The following is an 18115-nucleotide window of genomic DNA, read 5'->3' on the forward strand; positions in this document are numbered from 1 at the left end:
AAGTGCTGAGAGAAACGCGAAGGCGAGGCGGCGCCTCCCTGCCGGTAACGGCGGGGCCCGGCCGCACGCCCCGCCTCAGCACAGCGCCGTTGCTTTCCGCGCCCGCAGATTCGCCACGGTCCTTCCGGGCCTCCGCTTAAACCCCAGCGGGACGCCGCGAAGGCCGGGGCTTGGCGGGGACTCAGGAGCGAGCGACGCAGCCCCACGGACCCCTTCCAAAGCGGCCGCCCGCGGGCTGAAGGAGGGCGGTGGCTCCGTGTCGAAAGTGCAAAGCCGAGCGCGCAGGCGCTGCCCTCGCCTGGTGGGGAACAAAGGGAGCGCGGCCGGCGGCGACCGGGTGAGTGGCGGCGGGGGGGGGACTCGGGGCGGCCCAGCACGGCTCGTTAGGAGGCCGGCGAGGCCCGGGGAGCGGCTGAGGTGACAGGCCCCGGCCTCCTCCCCGTTAGAGGCGGCGGGGGAGGCCTCAGCGCCCCGCACGAACCGGAGAGGGGCTGTCCACCCCCCCCCCGGCTCCTCCCCGGGGGGCTCCCCCTCAAGGGGCTCCATCGGTAGGCTCGGGGCTGCCGGCGCCTGGCGGGCCCTGGGATGCGCAGCGACCGCGGTTCGGTGTGACCCCGGTCCGGTCCCGTCCCGCGGGGACGGCGGCCCCGGGAGCGGCTCTGCGGGGCCCGCTCCGGTCCTCAGGGCGCTGCCGGCCTGCCCCGGGCCGTGCCGGCCCCGGAGCCCCCGCGGAGCTTCGCGGCGGAGAGCGGCGGCGGGTGCGGAGCTGACAGAGTGCTGCCTGCCTCCGGTGTGCCGCCGGGTTACTCGGAGAAACGGCGAAAAAATAGCATTTGGTCATAATACTTCATCCGTAGCCACCGATGGGCTGGTTGCTGAAAGATTAAATACGGTTACGTCTCACAGTCTGTGCTGCTGGCCTGCGCGGTCATTATTTTTTGAACCGTGTGAAAGAGCTGCTGTTTAATCTGGTTATTTGTATATTTGTACCATATTTCCTGAAACTGGCTGTATAAAATGGCTGGGGGTGGAGAAGAGGTGCTTAAAATCTCTAATGTGAAGATGGCACAGACACGGGTTTTATTTTACAGCTATTTAAGGCCAGATTCCTTTGAAAGTATATTCATTTTTTTTCAGTGAATGCCTTAGTTTTCAGAAGCTTTTTTGTCTTTATTTCAAAACTGGTCAACTTTTTTTTTTTTTTAAGTAAAGATTTGGGAAGGCAAAGGTTTAATATTTAATAGCATGGTATTCTTTTGTTTTTCAGAATTACAAATATAATGTCAGGTGGCTGAAAATTTGCCTATCAAAATGTCAAGTAAGTTTTCAGATTTTTCTTCCTTTGGTGATCTAAAGGTCTGGTTCAGCAGAACCTGTTCGTGAGATAATCCTATTATTCCTTGTATAAAAAGGAATGATAGGAAATACAGTTACTTCGGACCAGACTCATGGCCTCAAAGCTTGCTGTGGCTCATTTCTGGCGCACCAGGTGTGACTAGAGCTTAGCTTGCTGCTGATTATCTCTGAAGTCTACATTAACATGCTCAAGTCTGATCGAGTCCAAGTACTTGATTTCATAGGAAATGCAGTTATTGCAGCTTCTCCGAAATCCTGCTTTTTGCTTATCTTCTTTTAGTTGATGTGTACATAAATGCATTTCACATTCTTTAACCTCCTGCCTAAATAAAAGACTGGCAATGGTGTGGTCTTAAATCTTTTAAATTCTTCTATCGCTTGCTTTATGGTCTTCAGTGACAGAACGCAAAGTGTTTGGGAGCAGGCTCTCTGTTTTTTGTAAATCACTTAAAAATGTTTGCCACAGTGGATGCCTTAGAAAAAACTCATTCAGATTTTCAAGATTTCTTTTGCTTACATTTATATCTTAACAGAAAGGCCATCTTATGCTCCACCTCCTACCCCTGCTCCCGCAACCGTAAGTATAGTGATTTTTCTCATTAACACAGATACCTGGTAATATAGCCCTTAGTAATTTCCAGAGCAGTAATGGTGCTGCAGCACCTTCCTAAATCCGGAAACCGCACTAGTTGTATTTCATTATTAATGTGGTGTGCACTATTTAAATTCATCTCACTTTTTTGAGCACTTTCTGAAAGAAAAACTGAATAAACTTGTTTTATCTTTATGGCCAGATCCTGCAGATAATATTTTTTTTATAAGCAGTTCCTAGGATTACTTACACATGTAGCCATTTTAACTTAGGCAGGTAACATTGGACTCTTGGTCTGAACTTATGTTTGCAGTGGGTTGCAACAGTATACTAGAATAGTTGAGAACAAAGTGATATATTTAATTCTAAAACTTCCTGGTCAGCTTGTGGTCAAATCATGAGCAAGCAGGGCATGCCTTTGTGCCTCTGTTGTACCTAACCCATTTTCAGTGGAATGCAGAAGTACACAAAATTCTGTTATATTGGCTCAGAATAACGAAACACTTATGAGGGTAATCTTATTCAAGCTTCTTGAAGTCACTGATGTTTTAGAGTCCAACGCATGAGAAATACCTTACTTTATTATAAAATGGTACGGAATGCCAATTAGGAAAATGTGGAAAGTTTTGAGTCCTGTCCAGTTGCGGTCATGCATGTATAAAAACACACGGAAATAGCATGTTGTGGTTAGAAAAGCACCTGAAAGCACATGCATCTCTTGCATTTGTTTCTAAGCAGCTTGCATTTTAAGAGTAATACTTTCACATGAAAAAATATTAATCTTTGGTACAGAGAAATAAGATGCTATAATGAAATTCTTACCAAAGAAAACTTGGTAACTGTTGTCCAAGGGTGTCCCTGGTCTCTGCATCTGGGATGAGAACTGCAAGATGGGATTTAGATTAAATGTGATGCTTTAAATTTATTGTGCCATACTTTAAATAGAGTTGAAAATATCATGTATAAGTTATGTTCTTAAACACTTACAGAAATAAAACATTTTATTGTTTTGCATAGTTTGTTCAGAGTTTTCATTCTGCATGCAACCTAATAGTTTTGTGCCAATGTTAGAAGAAATGTGATGGCATCCACTCTTACAACTGGATTCCTGAATCAAGATCTATGTATATACATGTGCGATTCCTTTGGGACATGGCGTGGATACAGATGTTAAATGGTGTATACTGACGTGGTACATCATTTAGTCAAGTTAGAAAGTCTTCAGGAGGGTACATGAAACAAAAAATTCAAATCTTCGATTAGTGACATATATTGCTTATCTTTCAAACGTGTTTTGTATTACTTAAATTGCATACAGTCCTTGAGATGATGGTCTGTGCTCTGTTAATGCAAGATAGAAAAGGAGACGTTGCTTATTCCTCCACAGCCACCGTGAGATCCTGTAGTCAACAAAGTTTCAAGAGTTCTCATTAAGTAGCATTACATCTGAAGTAACATGTCCATGTAATGCAAGATAGCTACCTTGTAATATGTAACTCCTGTCTTGCTTAATTCTTTTTGTGCAAACAGAGATTACCATTGTCATCTGGTTTTGTTAAAGATGATGTTACAGTAACACTGACCCATGGTAAAATGGCATTTATTAAATAGTGAATGTGTATGTCATCATCGCAGGCATACAAACTGAATAAATGTCAACTGCTGTGACTGAGATTCTTAAAGCTGGGTAATAAAGCACGTATTTGAAGGCGACTTGTTACAGGATACTTTTATTTTGTACTTGTATTGTTTAGAAATAAAGTGACTACAGTATGTCTACATGCAGTTGAAAACTTTGCAAGTTAATGTAGTTTAGCTTACAGGTTATTTTTGTTCTGTGTTTGTATCTGTCATGCCGTGGTTCCCTGGAGTCCTGAACTTAATCATAGAATTTCTGCAACTGTAATCTAGAATGGGTATGTGAGCAAACAAATTTAAAAGACTACTGGAATGTTTCTTACTAGGGCTGAAGCGGGACTTAAGCATGAGACACTGTGCTGATAACATTCAAACTCTGAGCAACACTGCAGGATATTATAAGTCATTATGGACTGGGATGAAAGGACCACCACAGTCAGGACCTAACTACAATCACTGTTCAATAGCTGATCCACTTTTTCACAGCACAATTTGAATTGTGCATGACAGGAAAAACAAGTGTGTAGTTAAAAGACCCGAGCAAGATTCACAAGAGAAGGGGAAGACAGTGAACCTTCTGATACTTGATTATATGTAGATGACAGGTAGCAAGGGATTGTAGAGAAATTGTAATTTTTTCTGCCTTACGGGATGCAAGAACAAATTGATCCACCTTCAAGAGTGGATAAAGGTGTGTTGATTAACTTCTGAAATCGTCTCCGATTCAGTGGTTGGTTAAGATCAGTTTGTAGCTTCTAACCTGTAGATTGTGTTGCAGTGCTTCCTCAACCCTGCCAGTCTGCAGCCAACCTCACGAGAAGCGGACGTCTCAGTGAATCGTCATCTCTCTTGGTTTTTCTAATCCCACAGTTCTGCAAAATATTTCAATTTGCAAATTGCCAGTAAAGTCTTTCAGTACTGGTATTGGTGTACAGATGGTGCTCTGAAAGATTTTTCTTCCTGCTTAGTGACAGCATCATGCTTGGTGGAAAGGTGGATGAAAAGCAGGCAGGGATTTTCAGTTACAGTAGATGTTGATTTGGGGGATTTTTTGCCCCATTAATATGTGCTATGTTGCCTTAAAGTCTAACCCTTTGGATATGAGGCTCTTCTTGAATTTCTTGGTGCCTTACTATACATTGGAAAGTTCTTATTAGTCATGAGCAGGATTTACGGAATACTTGTTTAAACACATTTAATAGAAATAAACCCACCAACTTTGGACAAAAATTGTAGCGACGTATTTGCTTAAAATCCTGTTTCCTTAATAGGTTTTTATTGGAGTAAGTTCTGTGTGTTGAGAAGATATCAACTGCTACACCTCATTTGCTTGTTTAAACTCTGATTGCTTTTGCATGCCATATTGCAGTTCACTTTCATTTCTGTGTTTTCCTCGTTTGAGCTCATTTCTCATTCGTGTTTTTGTCTCATTTGTTTCCATCAGCAAATGCCCAGCACACCAGGGTTTGTGGGATACAATCCATACAGCCATCTGGCCTACAACAACTACAGGCTGGGAGGGAACCCGGGCACCAACAGCCGGGTCACGGTAGGAGAATCAACTATTACATCATCCGGCAAACAACAGGAATTGACCAGAAATGGCTTTAGAGTTAGGTTCTTCTGAATCTTGGCTGCTGCCACTTTTTTTTTTCTAAGAACAAAAATTTACTTCTGATTTTTACTCCTCACCCCTATCCCTTGCCATTCACTTTGAAGCTTTTTACAGGAAATGGACTTCCATTGAAGAGGGGGAAAGAATACGTGGTAATCATGTATGATGCAGAACTCCAAAGAGACAGACAGACTTTGTGGTCTTCAGTGACCACTGCATGCTTAGGGAGGTCTGTAGTGTGGGCACAAATTTTCCTTGGAGGGAACTGCTAATTTTTTCTTATTAAGGCTTACTGGCACAAAAATAACGAAGAATACTTTGCAAACTAGGGTTCATTAATAGTATTGCATCATACTATTGAGCCATACAAGAGATGTAAGCCTTTATTTTTCTTTCCAGTCTTAGTCTGATATTAGCTATGTAAAGTCCCTCGTTTAGAAACAATTGTTTGAACAGAAGTGTGATGATCATCGAATAGAATCCTTTCAGATCTTCTGTTATTCTGTGGGTGTGTGGAAAAGGGATGCTAAATTCGTTTTTAATGGTGTAAATAGTGAGTTGGAGTCAGTTTGTGACAGGTGACAACTTCTTTCTAATATAGCTAAAGTCCTGAGCATTAGGTGCAGTCAGGAAAAAAAAAAGACTGTGGAAGCACACGGTTTTCGTAACTAACAACAGAAATAGAGTAAACCTCTGATATTAAAAAAAAAAAAAAAGTTTCTTTAATTCTCCTAATACAGTTTTTCATGTAAAAATTTCAATCTTAAAACATCTGCCTTGTTCAGAATGTGGTATAAGGAAAGATTTTTTTCAAGAAACACGTACATGGTGCCTTAAATGAAGTGTACTCTTATGCCTCTCTCTTATAAACCTTCTTTCTAACTTCATATATGAAGTTCATCTGGTTTGTTAAAATGTTTATGGAAAAGACCTTCCCCATACAAGCTGGAACTTGACTGAACATACTGTCTGAACATATATTTATTTTCTTATACAAGAATAAGTTAGCTTTTTTCTGAGAACTTTCATTGTTTCTGTATGTCATAAGCATATACAGCCTTCTGTGCCATGCATATATCAATATATGTATGGTGTCTTTAAATTCCTGTTAATTTAAAAGCATTAAACAATTTCCGTTAATGTTTTTCAAACTCATTTGTGTGTGTATATATGTATACATTTTGGTAATGCATATACCTCATGTACATTATTTATATCTATACGCAATTCCGTATGCATTGTTTCATAGATCTCCATAAATTCAGCAAAACAAAAATATCAAAAGGAAAAATTTGAAAGCCGAATACTGCACATTAGCCTATATGGCCAAATTCAATTATTTGCTTAATCTGTGGCTGTAGTCCTGAAAAAGCTTGAAATTGCTTTATATTTTTTATAAAAATGGTCCCACTTAATGAAATGGAACTCCTTGCATGTCTAAGCTCTTGAAGAGTGGAGGTTTTCAGAACCTGTGGTTGATAGGGATTATAAGGTTATTGCTTTAGGAGAAGAAAGCCCTGCCAGATGTTTTGTAGATCGAGGGGACAGGAACAGGTGGGTGCAGCAGCTTTCAATCAGTAACAATTACTGCTCAGTGTCTTTTTATTAAGTGCAAGCAAGGTGCTTGACGTTGTACAAACCTAAAGGAACATAAGAGCACACAAAGATATTGCAGGCTAATTTGGACAACTACAGTACAGCTTGGATACAAATAATGCACAGTGGTGGATCACTTGCATAGGGGTGTTTTTTATAATGAGTAGTTTCATTGGCTCCGAATTACCACTGACATATTTTGTGGACAAACACATTGCTGAAATGATTTGCAAATGAAAAGACATCTAGATAATGTCACAATTCTATCTTCCCTCTCTACCCCTCATCCCACAGTAGACACATTAAATTTGTTAGAACAGGTACAATAAATTGCTAATCAGAAGTGAGAAAAGCAACCTGCTGGGACTGGTGTTTTAATGTAAATTTCTAAGTTGTGCTTTTCAGTTTTTAGAACACGGAGCCAATTTAGATTTTTATCTAGTTGCTGTTCTGTAAGCTTACAGATAAAAGGACAAATTTAGATTGGAAAAACATTACAATGAGGACCAGTTGTAGTACCTGTTCAGTGGTGTTTTTTTTTTGTGATGTTGCTTGCTTCTTGGAATGGGGGCGGAGGGATGTTTGTTTCAACTGCACAAGAATGAATGTTTTCCAAAAATAGTGTGTATGGAAACTGTCCAGTGAGTACATTAACAAATGGATTTATTCGGTTCTTTCATAGGCTTCCTCTGGTATTACCATTCCAAAGCCCCCCAAACCCCCAGACAAGCCCCTGATGCCCTACATGAGGTACAGCCGGAAGGTGGGTATACGGTATCGAACAAGTAATAATAAAAGTTAGCGTTTGTATGTGCTAACGATTAATTGCTATTATCTTAGTTTCAGCTTCTAAACTTTTACTTCTAACAGCCTGCACATTCTTTTAAGGGAATTGTAAAGTACAGATGCATTGCCCTTCAGAATAATGGCAGCAGTAGTCTGTTCACACAGTTGCCAGTTGCTGGGGGGAAAAGGTTTCTCTAAAATGATAATTTACTACCACTGTCTCTGCTGACAAGGATCCACCCTGCCACATTCAGAAGTTCCTGTGACTTACTGACAGAACTTTTTTTATAAAAAGGAGATATTCCTTGCGGTATACTGGGCTTGGTACAGTGCTGTAGCTGGACTGAAGAGTAGCAATGAGTGGACTTTGCATGTTCTCCTTCACCAACCTAGCCTGTGGCAACGTTTACTTCGCTGTTCTGTGAACTGTTTGACAGAAAGTAGGAGAGAGACTCTTGTGGAGTCTGAAATCTGATTGGGCATGGGGAGGGCATGCGAGCCTGTCTGAAGCGGGTGAGCCAGAAGGAAATTCTTCCACCTCTGGTAAAGTATCTTTACCAGCGTATCTGTCTTAGGCCAAAAAACCAACAACAAAAAAAAAGTCAAGTGGCGCAGCAAGAAATAACACTGGCAGCTCTCTCCTTTTTTTTTTCCCTATAAAGTTAGAAACCTTTTTGGTGGAGTCAGAACTTGTTGGAACTCAAATTGATCAGCAAGACTGAAAAATATTTTGAAATGTTGCATTCTGATCTGAAAAGCTCAGTGCTCTTTATCATAATCTACTGCTGGATGTGTTTACTCAGTAGCACTTTTTTTTTCTCCCAGAGATGCAGCGATGTGCATTTGAGAAGAGAATTAAGAGGGTTAAAAGCAATATTCTCATGAAACCAAAGCCATTTCAGCAATTGCCCGTTTCAGTAGATGACTTCCTACTGACTTCCTGCCCCAGAAAATAATCGAGATAGTTTAGCCAGACATTCCTAACTTAATCCTGTTTTTCGTGGTGGTTCCAGAAAGAACACTGAGATGACAATATAAAATGTTTAATTTGGAAGTATTTAGATATCATTAGTAAAGCTCCAGCTGTTTCTGTTAAGGTCTGGGACCAAGTGAAGGCGTCCAATCCTGATTTGAAGTTATGGGAAATTGGCAAGATTATTGGAGGAATGTGGCGAGATCTCACTGATGAAGAGAAGCAAGAGTATTTGAATGAATATGAAGCTGAAAAGGTAAATGGAAGAAATCTGGGATGTTTATTACAGCTGATTCTTCTAGGAACTGGTCTGAGAAGAAAAATTCATCTTACCCATGCAGTGGTGTATGAGGCATTCACGAGACCCCCTATATGTAACTTAATGGAAGTATGTCCTGACACGTCTTTTAGATTTTTTAAAGTAACTGTACATCAACTGTGACTGGTCAGTTTTTAGACCTAATTCAAAATGAAGTATTTATAATTGAGTGTCGATTTTAACTGTTTAATGAATGGATTTGATTGTACAACATCAGTGTTGAAAAGATTGTCTCAACACCAAAATCCTCTTTCAAAACTGGTGCTCTGCAACTACTGCTATTGAGTCATGAACGTGTTCATAAAAGACTTCCAGTCACGTAGGGTCTGGTTTCCATGGTGTATAATCTGGTGTAACTCCATGGTATGGCATAGCGTTTTGTTTCTTAGTAGGAAAATGCTACCATTTTCAGGGTTTTCTTGCATTTGTGTTGCTTTTTATTGATCTTCATGACAAAAGATGACAGCTGCATCACGTGTCTAGGTTGGTAAGTGTTGAGGACTTTTACAAGACTGTTACTGTGATCCTAAGCTACAAGGGGAAACTTGTCCGCTTGCTCTCTTGTGGTTAAACCTGGTAGGCAACTGAGGTTGTGTACAACCTGGTCAAACCTGAGGAACTTGGAGCTGTTTTTATTCCAAGTCAATAGAGAAGTACTTCAAAGCTGGATGCTCTTAGTTGAAACAAAATCAAGGAATTCTTTTTCTTTTTTAACTTGGTAACAACACTTAGATTGTAAGCTCCTTGGGGCAGGGGCCTTCTTGTTTATATTTTTCAACTGCCTAGATAGGTTTCCAGTCCTAATAATAAAGAAATTGACACCCTTAGGTACTCACACCAGTATCACAGATAAACCTGATATTTCATTGGAAATACCTCAAATTTCTGTACAAAATCTAGACCAGGCAAATTTTAAAAGTGACATAAAGCAATTCAAAGGGAAAATATTTCAAAGAAGGTGAAAATAGTGATGCAGTCCTGCTACCAGGAGACAGTAGTCTGGCTGCAGCATTCTGTATCATCCCAGTGCAGGGATGGATCAAAGAATACAAAAACATTAAGTGATTTTGAATACTGGTTCATAGCATACTGGAATAAGGAAAGCGAAAAAATTGGAATCAATGATGTAGTTAGAAATCCAAAGAATTAAGAATATTTTAAGTCAACTTATTTTTTTATCAAAGTTCTGAAGTTTGATTTTAAACTTCAAAAACAAAACTCTTGTAAGACCTCTCAAGGTATTAAAACATGCCTAAAAGCCCAACTAGAGTTTTTTAAAACATGACTGTGGAAAAAGTTCTAATTGGTTAAAAAAAGAGAATATGATCATTTGTGTATCCGCAAGATAGTTCAAAATAGATTTGTCTGTATATAACTACCTGTTGAGTTGCACCTAATTGTGTCAAGTCTGAAATTGTCCAGTGGTGCAATCAAACAATATTGGTCACGTTTCAGATAGAGTACAATGAGTCCATGAAGGCCTACCATAACTCTCCTGCATACCTTGCCTACATCAATGCAAAAAGTCGTGCTGAGGCTGCGTTAGAAGAAGAAAGCCGACAAAGGCAGTCACGCATGGAGAAAGGTGAACCTTACATGAGTATACAGCCAGCAGAAGATCCAGATGGTAAGCGGAAAGGAATTTGTATGCATATCCAGTGAGACAGCCTCATTGCAAGGCCTACAGCATAGAGAAATAATTGCCAGATATGGAAAATTACCTCTGTATAGCCATCACAATGCTTAACGTGACTTCCTTTCTATTTCAGTACCTTCACTACTAATTTTCATGATTACATTTTTATTTTTGTAGAGCCAATAGCTGACTTTGTCTTGTTTCCAAAAGTTAAGGTGGAAAGGCAATGATAAAAATTATTCTAGTCCTTGATTCTTTGTGAAGTAATGCTTACACTTCAAAAGAAATCAGTCTGCTTAAAACTCTGCAATGGCTTTAACATGTAAATTACAAGATGATTAGATGCCTGATTTAATCCAGCCTGAATGGAATTTTGTGCTTTATTTATTACCTGAAGTGCATACTTCTGATAAGTAAATTTCTGGTATGATTAAGAACACCTGAACTCAAATGTCATCTGAGATTGTTTAGAAAAGAAGAGTTATCCTTGCTATTGACAAGTTGATGAGAAAATTCTGAAAGTTTATTTGACTGCAAGGAAATGTACTCCACCCAGTGGGAAAAATTAGATTCATATAGTCGTCTACTTTTAAATTCATGACCAAATACATACTTGTTGAAACCTGAGGGTGAAAAATCTACTCAGTTACACCCCTTTTTTTTTTTCCTTTTTGTAAAAGCACACCCTTGAGATAAAGCCTGTGACAAAGAGCGCTTGCCTGTGTGAGGTAACTGCAAAATGTATGTAAATATATTTAGTGTTCCAGTAGCTGGCATTTTAGAACTTTAAGTTTTGTTCCATGCTGCCTGGGCCAAATTAACTCAGGCAGAGCCAGCTGACCTAGCACTGAGCTGGATCTTCTCAGTCCTGGAATGAAATGGCAAATTCTTTCCTGTGGCAGAAACGCTGCTGTCTGTGCTGCATGTCACTAGGATCAAAAGCTTGTAGCATGAAAGGAATCTTGTTAAGAGGACAAAGATGTTTACTAAGGAGACTGATTTACTTAATACTTCTTTGTCTCTTGCAAATCTATTGTCTTCCCACTGTTTTTTCTCTTTTCACTTCATTTAATCAGGTATCTCAATGGGAAATTGAACGTAACACTTTAAAATAAAGCAGGTAACTAGTTTAATGAAAGCTTCTTCCTTGGTAATATTTTCTGGCATGATGTATTAGGGTTGTCCTTAAGATCTCTGTGAGTAGTTGGAGAGTAAATTTCATTAGGAAAACTTCATGTGAAATAAATTCAGCTTCTGGACTTTACTAAATGACCTCATTCTGAAAGACAATTCAGTTAACCTGCTAGTTAATGGATTTTAACACTCAACTAAACGTGACTTGTATTCACAGAAGTGTCTTCTAAGTTTATTCCCTCACCAATAGTTAATGCTGTTTAATTACTCTGCTTTAAATTCTACTAGTTAGACTTCAATTCCTTGAGCCCGAGATAGGTTCTTGATACCAAAGCTGTAGATTCTGGTTTGACTTTTTTATTATATTGAAAAGCTTTACCTGCTCTCTGAACAAATACAGAAAGTCACAGCATAGCAAGCCTTCTGTCTTCTACAGGCCAGAAGCTTTTGAGTGCTGCTAGGTACAGGAAGCATGCTTTGTAGTTTCAGATGTTTTGTTCTGCTTTGTAGCATCAAACTGAATTTTACTTCTAAAATGATTACTCATTATAATCCATAATGCTGTAGTTCACGTTAAATTCTGTAGCTAGACTAATGTTCAAGTTTAGTATCTTGCCATTAATTGGAAGCTCTTAATTTCGTCAGGGGAAAAAAATTTGACCTGTTAAATTCTTCTATCTTCTTGTGTAGTTTATCCTCTAGATGCATGTCAAACAAGACTGTTTAGTTTTTTCCTGGGCTGACTTCAACTTCTTTTCTCTGCAAGAAGCTGATAAAACAACGAGCTCTTGACCTATGTGCATGTATATTTTTTCTCCTTGAAGTGTATTTTTTTTCAGTAGCTGTTCTCTAAGGAAGTGCACTTGTACCCCTCAAAATGTAGAATACAGTTATTACATTAACTGCAAATTAAATGTCACATTGCCTCATATTTTCATTCCTCAGTGTTTCAAAAAGTAAGTAATTTTGATCAGTGGTACAAAGCTTATTTATAAAGGAATGTCTCTTTTGTTAGTATCGTAACCTTTTATTTTTTAGTGGATATTTTTTGGTAACAATAGCCCCTCTTACTCTGGAAACGTGGAAACAAGAAATAAGTTAATCTAAATTTCAGACTTGTGGGAAGATTCATGTAAAATAGCTGCCGTAGCTGTGCCAGGGTGAATGGCACTCTATCCTCAAACTCTTTTCTCATTACATGATGTTCTTTAATCAAGTATTTGTTGGTATGAACTTTGTGACATGACAGAAACTGGTGTTAGTTTTTTTTGTTTTTAATTAGTGGTGACATTGGTACAGTCAATTAGCCTTGGCACTTGCTTTGTGGAATTAAAGCAGTTGCACTTAAAAACTCTTGTTTCAGATTACGACGACGGATTTTCTATGAAGCACACAGCTACAGCTCGTTTCCAAAGAAACCATCGTCTCATCAGTGAAATATTGAGTGAAAGTGTGGTTCCTGACGTCCGCTCTGTTGTCACTACAGCTAGAATGCAAGTTCTTAAACGCCAGGTTCAATCCTTAATGGTTCACCAGGTAAGGATAAATGATACAAAGGCAGCTAAAACATAATGGGGTTAGGCTGTACTCCAAGTCTCAGATCATTTGATCATCTACATGACTCTTCTTGTTGGGTGTCAATGTTCTGTATGCTCTAAGAGCTAATCTCTGGGTTTTCCTGGGAGTGGCAAGATGTGAGGCTTCACCTTTTGTGCTGTTTTGTTAGTCAGAATTATGTTAAACTGTATTTTGTCCTTTAGGCCATCTTAAGTACTAAATCCATAGCTCTTCATTATTGTAACCTTCTCTATATAAAGTAAATCTCCAGTTTAATAGATTCTGATAGTTGTGGCTTTCAGCTGGCTTATTACTGTAATCTTGGTTGTTACAATCCTTCATCGCAGTAAATCCTATTGTAGCGTTATTCCTTGAAAAGTAAATGTGTGCAAAGAAATCTAGTGAGATCATATTTGTATGTTTCAGCTAGCTTTGAATGCACATACGCCCATATTTTCCAAACAAAAGAACTCTGTCAGTATAGTAAGTATACATGTAGGCAAAGAAAACTGAAATTTGACCAGAATAAGATAGAGATTTGTCACTTTTTTAAAAAATCACAAGAGTGGGTAGAGCTTCTTATTTCTTTGAATTGTGGTCTTTTTGAGGATGTAACTGAAGTGTTGTGTGTGTACTATAGGGTGATAGGGTGTATAAAATGAAAGAAAGCATGTAGGTTTTGTGCTGGAAGATGATAAACTGTTCACCTTGACTCCATACCGTTTAAAATTTCTAATAGGCCTAACAATTGTGAATTACTGCACAGACCCATTTGTTCAGACTTTTTTTATCTGAACTTCTTTGCTATTGGGTATTGAATCAAGGAAAACATTTTGGGATAAGAGTGTTTAAAACATGAAAACATGGGTACATTTTAAAACATAGGTGTAAATATTTTTGTCCAGTTCTTCAGATGACTGCATAGTAAGCTTCTTACCATTTATTTATTTAATTTCCAGCGTAAACTGGAAGCTGAGCTTCTGCAAATTGAAGAGCGCCACCAGGAGAAGAAGAGGAAATTCTTGGAAAGCACAGAATCCTTCAATAATGAGCTCAAAAGGGTACAACTCTCACTCTTCTCCACTTATTTTGAGGAGTCTAGTAGTTAACCATTTATATAAATACTCTGACTACTTCTGTTTATTTCTGTATTGAATTATTTATAATTAGATGACTGCAGTGTCCTAGGCCTGGTGAAGTGTGTGGGTGTTAACGCACGGTGTTTTTATTATTCCATGCTCCTTCATTGACCTTTAGTAGTTATATTCAGCCAGTACACTTTAGAAGTGCCTTCAGGCTTGACTGGTTGAGTTTACTAGGGAGCAGCTCAAGGAAGGTGGCCTAAAGCCACTATGAAGAACATATTGCTCTGTCCTTGGCTGCATTCAACAACAGGGCTTAGGTTGTTTCTTTAACCCCCCCCCCCTTTTTTTTTTTTGATAATATGCTTATTTCTCCCTGTGTAGTTACTGAAGGTTTTAGTATAAACTTTATCAAATCAAAATAGTTACACTGCATGTAGAAATACTGAACTAATAATAATTGGGTATTCCTGATACTTTGTTTTTCATTGTAACCAGGGTAGTAAAAGAGCTTTTTTGTTTGTTTGTTTTTATTGCTAGTTATGCAGTTTGAAGGTAGAAGTGGATATGGAAAAAATTGCAGCTGAAATTGCTCAAGCTGAGGAACAGGCTCGCAAGAGGCAGGAGGAAAGGGAAAAAGAAGCAGCTGAGCAAGCTGAACGCAGTCAAAACAACATAGCAGCTGAGGAAGAACAGGCAGCTAACAAGATGGAGGAGAAGAAAGAAGAGGAGAGTGCTCCAATGGAGACAGGTAACTGCATTTAAAGAGCAGTTTAAGAATCCTCAAAGGATCAGCATTAAAGTATCTCTGTAGAGGCTCAGCTTAGCCAGGGAGGCCCTACATTTTTGTTGTTAGTAGGAAGGCTTCTTCAGAAGAACACTCAGAAGAGTTAACTTCATCTTGGTGAACACAGGTGTTTGCTTTCTTCTCATTAAGTTGTTCCTTTTTATAAGGGTAGAGGATATCACAAAGCCAGTATGTAATGCTTGGTGTTTAAATGTACCCAAGGGAAAAAAAAATTGATTTCTGAATGCCTTCTGAACCTAACTCATCTCTTAAACATGTTAGGAGCAACTGAGAGTGCTTCCTTGTCCTACTGTTGACATCTAGCAAGGATGCTAGATGACAGTGAGTCATTGTTGAAACAGCGTAAGGGAAAGTGGAAGAGTTGAATTCTAGTTTAATGAGGCACAATGCTTGGTGTCTGGACTTCTGAGGTCAGGCTGCAAGTGACTTTCAGGATGCCATGTGACAGGACCACGTACATTCGAAGTACTGAGTGGTCTTTCAGAGCTGTGCCTCTACTGCACACTCCAAGTAATAAATGTCATGAAATACTTGGATTTACTACAGATTCTATTTCTTCCTAAATTCTAATCACACTACTTAAATATATTGGTATATAAATGACACTGAGAAATATTTTATTACAGAAGAGCCTCACCCAGAAGAGAGCACAGAAAACCAGCAGAATGGTGAAGAAGGAACATCTACCCCAGATGATAAGGAGAGCGGCCAAGAAGGGGTTGATAGCACTGCAGAGGAAGGAACCAGTGATAGCAACACTGGTTCAGAGAGCAATAGTGCGACAGTCGAAGAGCCTCCTGCAGACCCTATCACTGAGGATAGTGAGAAGAAAGAATAAATATTGACTTGTTTCATGTGTCTCTTTTTAACGAAGTACTGTTTTGATTTCAAAATGTGCTAAGCAGCTTTTGTATCTTCCTTGCTTGTATCACTTGCCTCCAAAGGATATTGGGTTTTAGTAACACTTTGTATTATCAGCATAGAGACTTAAAGGGCCCTTTAGGGGCAAAGGGTATCTTCCAACAGACAGAAAACACCTCATGTATAAATACAGTGATAAAATATGAAGAGATACTATTGTTTGGAATTTCTTCCCCAGAAAGATAACTGGTTTTGTTTTTAATATTAGAAATCAGGATTTTTCCCCCTCTAATTACATGCCCACAGTGAAAATGCAGTTTTCCTTCAAGGCCCTTCTTGTTCAGTTGTGGCTGAATCAGATGCAGATGTGCATCACCTCTCTGCTGGATTCCTCTTGACCTAGCTTTGCTGATGGACTGACAGCCCCCACACACCTCTTGATTAGTGTAAGGGAATGTTACGCTGGGAGCTGGGAAGCTTGTACCACGATCACAGGCTGATGAAGCAGCGTAATTGAGAAACATACAGTTAATTGTACTCGCCTCCTAGACAGGGTCAATGTTACTGAGGCATCTTAAAGTTGACCTTAGTATTAAGTGAAGATGCATAACCCCTGTACTTTCTGTGTGTAACCTTGATCTAACAAAACAAAAAAACCACAGCAGCCTAGCACGAGTTACCACAACTATTTCTGTTCTTGCCCCCGATGATGTCTACTGTAGCTCCCCAGTTCAACAGTTGTAAAGAAAGCTTTCATTACTCCTAAATAAGGCTGCAACACTTGGACTTACGTTGTTTTTTTGTTTCATTTTTTGTATAACCTTTATCGTATGAATACAGTAGCTGTGCAACACAGAAGGAAACTTGCTCGTGTTATGCATGCAATACATTTGGGGATACATTTCCAAATGATTAAGAGTGCAGTTGTCTTGAAGTATATGAAATCTTGAGGATTTTTCTTCTGTGATACAGGATTATTTTCAAAAACAGTCTTTGCTCTTCTTCACTATTTAACTCTTCTATTTGCTACTGAGATATCATAATAGGACCTCAGCCAGAGATCTGGCAAAATACAAAGCAGGAGAGAATTGAAACGTGTTACTTGCTCTCAGAGAAAGTAGTCATAAATGCAACACAAACAGTAGAAAACAGTAGTTCTGCTTGCCATGACCTTTCAAAACCTCTAGGAACTCTACAAAAGTACTGAAAATGCTACATTTTGCCCTGTACAAACCGAAGCCCTATCTGAAGAAAAAAAGATTACAACAGATACAAGCTGTTCTATTGGTTTCCTACTGTAAGAGGACACATGATGCATATGCTTCAATAGTGTGTTTTTATGGCTGTTTTATAAATTTCCAACTATAAGAGAACATATGATGCATATGCTTCAATAAACTAGTGTGTTTTTATGGAATAGTGGGTATATGAGATGGTATTGTTTTTTTAAATCCTTTTTTTTAATGGTCTAAAAATAAAATCCAACTTTTTTTTTTTAAATTGACAGTGGTCTGGTTCTTGTTTTCTAAGGCAGTACCTGTATTTTATGTAGGGCTTTTATCAGATGTCCTCCATCTTAAGGCCAGAAGAATGAAAACGTGGAATTCATTATTGAAATATGTTAAATACGAAAAGCTATGCTGCAGGAGCGCTTTGAAAATCAAAGCAAAAACTGCTGAGTTGCTGTAGGCTTTTGTTTAAATGCTAGCTATGTCTAGAAGGAACTCTGGTGACAGCTTTTGACTTTAAGAGCCAGTGAATAGGGGAATTTGTAGAGGAAATAATACAAGTAGTAACGAACTTGTGATCTTTTTTCCTGTAAGCTTTTAACTGCCACCTTCCAAGTTGACAAAGCATTTTCACATTACTTTAAATGAAGTGAAATTTCCACCCCAAAGGGCTGTAAGGCGCATATTTACAAAAGGAATGATACGAGGAGTAAGATGCACTTATGGTCCTAACACTTAATAGCTGAAGCCAATTTTTACTACTAACTGCCATGCATTCTCCCCGAGTTCACAAGATTTCATGAACTGATTTGGACATTTCTGCTTGGAAATGGCTATTGAACAGGCACTACAGTGCACTCTCGTGTACATATTAAAGAGACTCTTCAGAGACACTGCCTCATAGTTTACGATTTTGTTTCATACTCCCAAGAG

The 18115-nt window shown here is 39.1% G+C and overlaps 1 protein-coding gene and 1 long non-coding RNA gene across 13 annotated transcripts in view; one reads left to right on the forward strand and one right to left on the reverse strand.

Annotated features, from left to right (window-relative positions):
- The window catches only part of LOC106049576 (uncharacterized), a 68076-nt gene that overhangs the window by 14984 nt on the left and 34977 nt on the right, over window positions 1-18115 (reverse strand). For all 9 annotated transcript variants that reach the window (XR_010826259.1, XR_010826265.1, XR_010826262.1 and 6 more), the window contains one exon: window positions 2771-2831. This is a non-coding gene — a long non-coding RNA (uncharacterized lncRNA). The remainder of the gene's footprint in view (window positions 1-2770; window positions 2832-18115) is intronic.
- Window positions 249-15950, forward strand: SMARCE1 (SWI/SNF related, matrix associated, actin dependent regulator of chromatin, subfamily e, member 1). Of its 4 annotated transcripts, none has more exons than XM_048053193.2 (11): window positions 249-337; window positions 1268-1318; window positions 1890-1933; window positions 5031-5198; window positions 7480-7560; window positions 8681-8812; window positions 10331-10502; window positions 13009-13181; window positions 14162-14263; window positions 14825-15035; window positions 15719-15950. In XM_048053193.2, exons 2-11 carry the CDS (start codon window positions 1312-1314, stop codon window positions 15928-15930), a joined length of 1302 nt encoding a protein of 433 aa, XP_047909150.1. In that variant the 5' UTR covers window positions 249-337; window positions 1268-1311; the 3' UTR covers window positions 15931-15950. The 4 variants fall into 4 exon arrangements, with proteins under 4 accessions (XP_047909150.1, XP_047909151.1, XP_047909152.1 ...); XM_048053194.2 differs by having other exon boundaries at window positions 5031-5135; XM_048053195.2 differs by lacking the exon at window positions 8681-8812.

Source organism: Anser cygnoides, chromosome 22, assembly GCF_040182565.1.
Source record: "Anser cygnoides isolate HZ-2024a breed goose chromosome 22, Taihu_goose_T2T_genome, whole genome shotgun sequence".
NCBI lineage: Eukaryota > Metazoa > Chordata > Aves > Anseriformes > Anatidae > Anser > Anser cygnoides.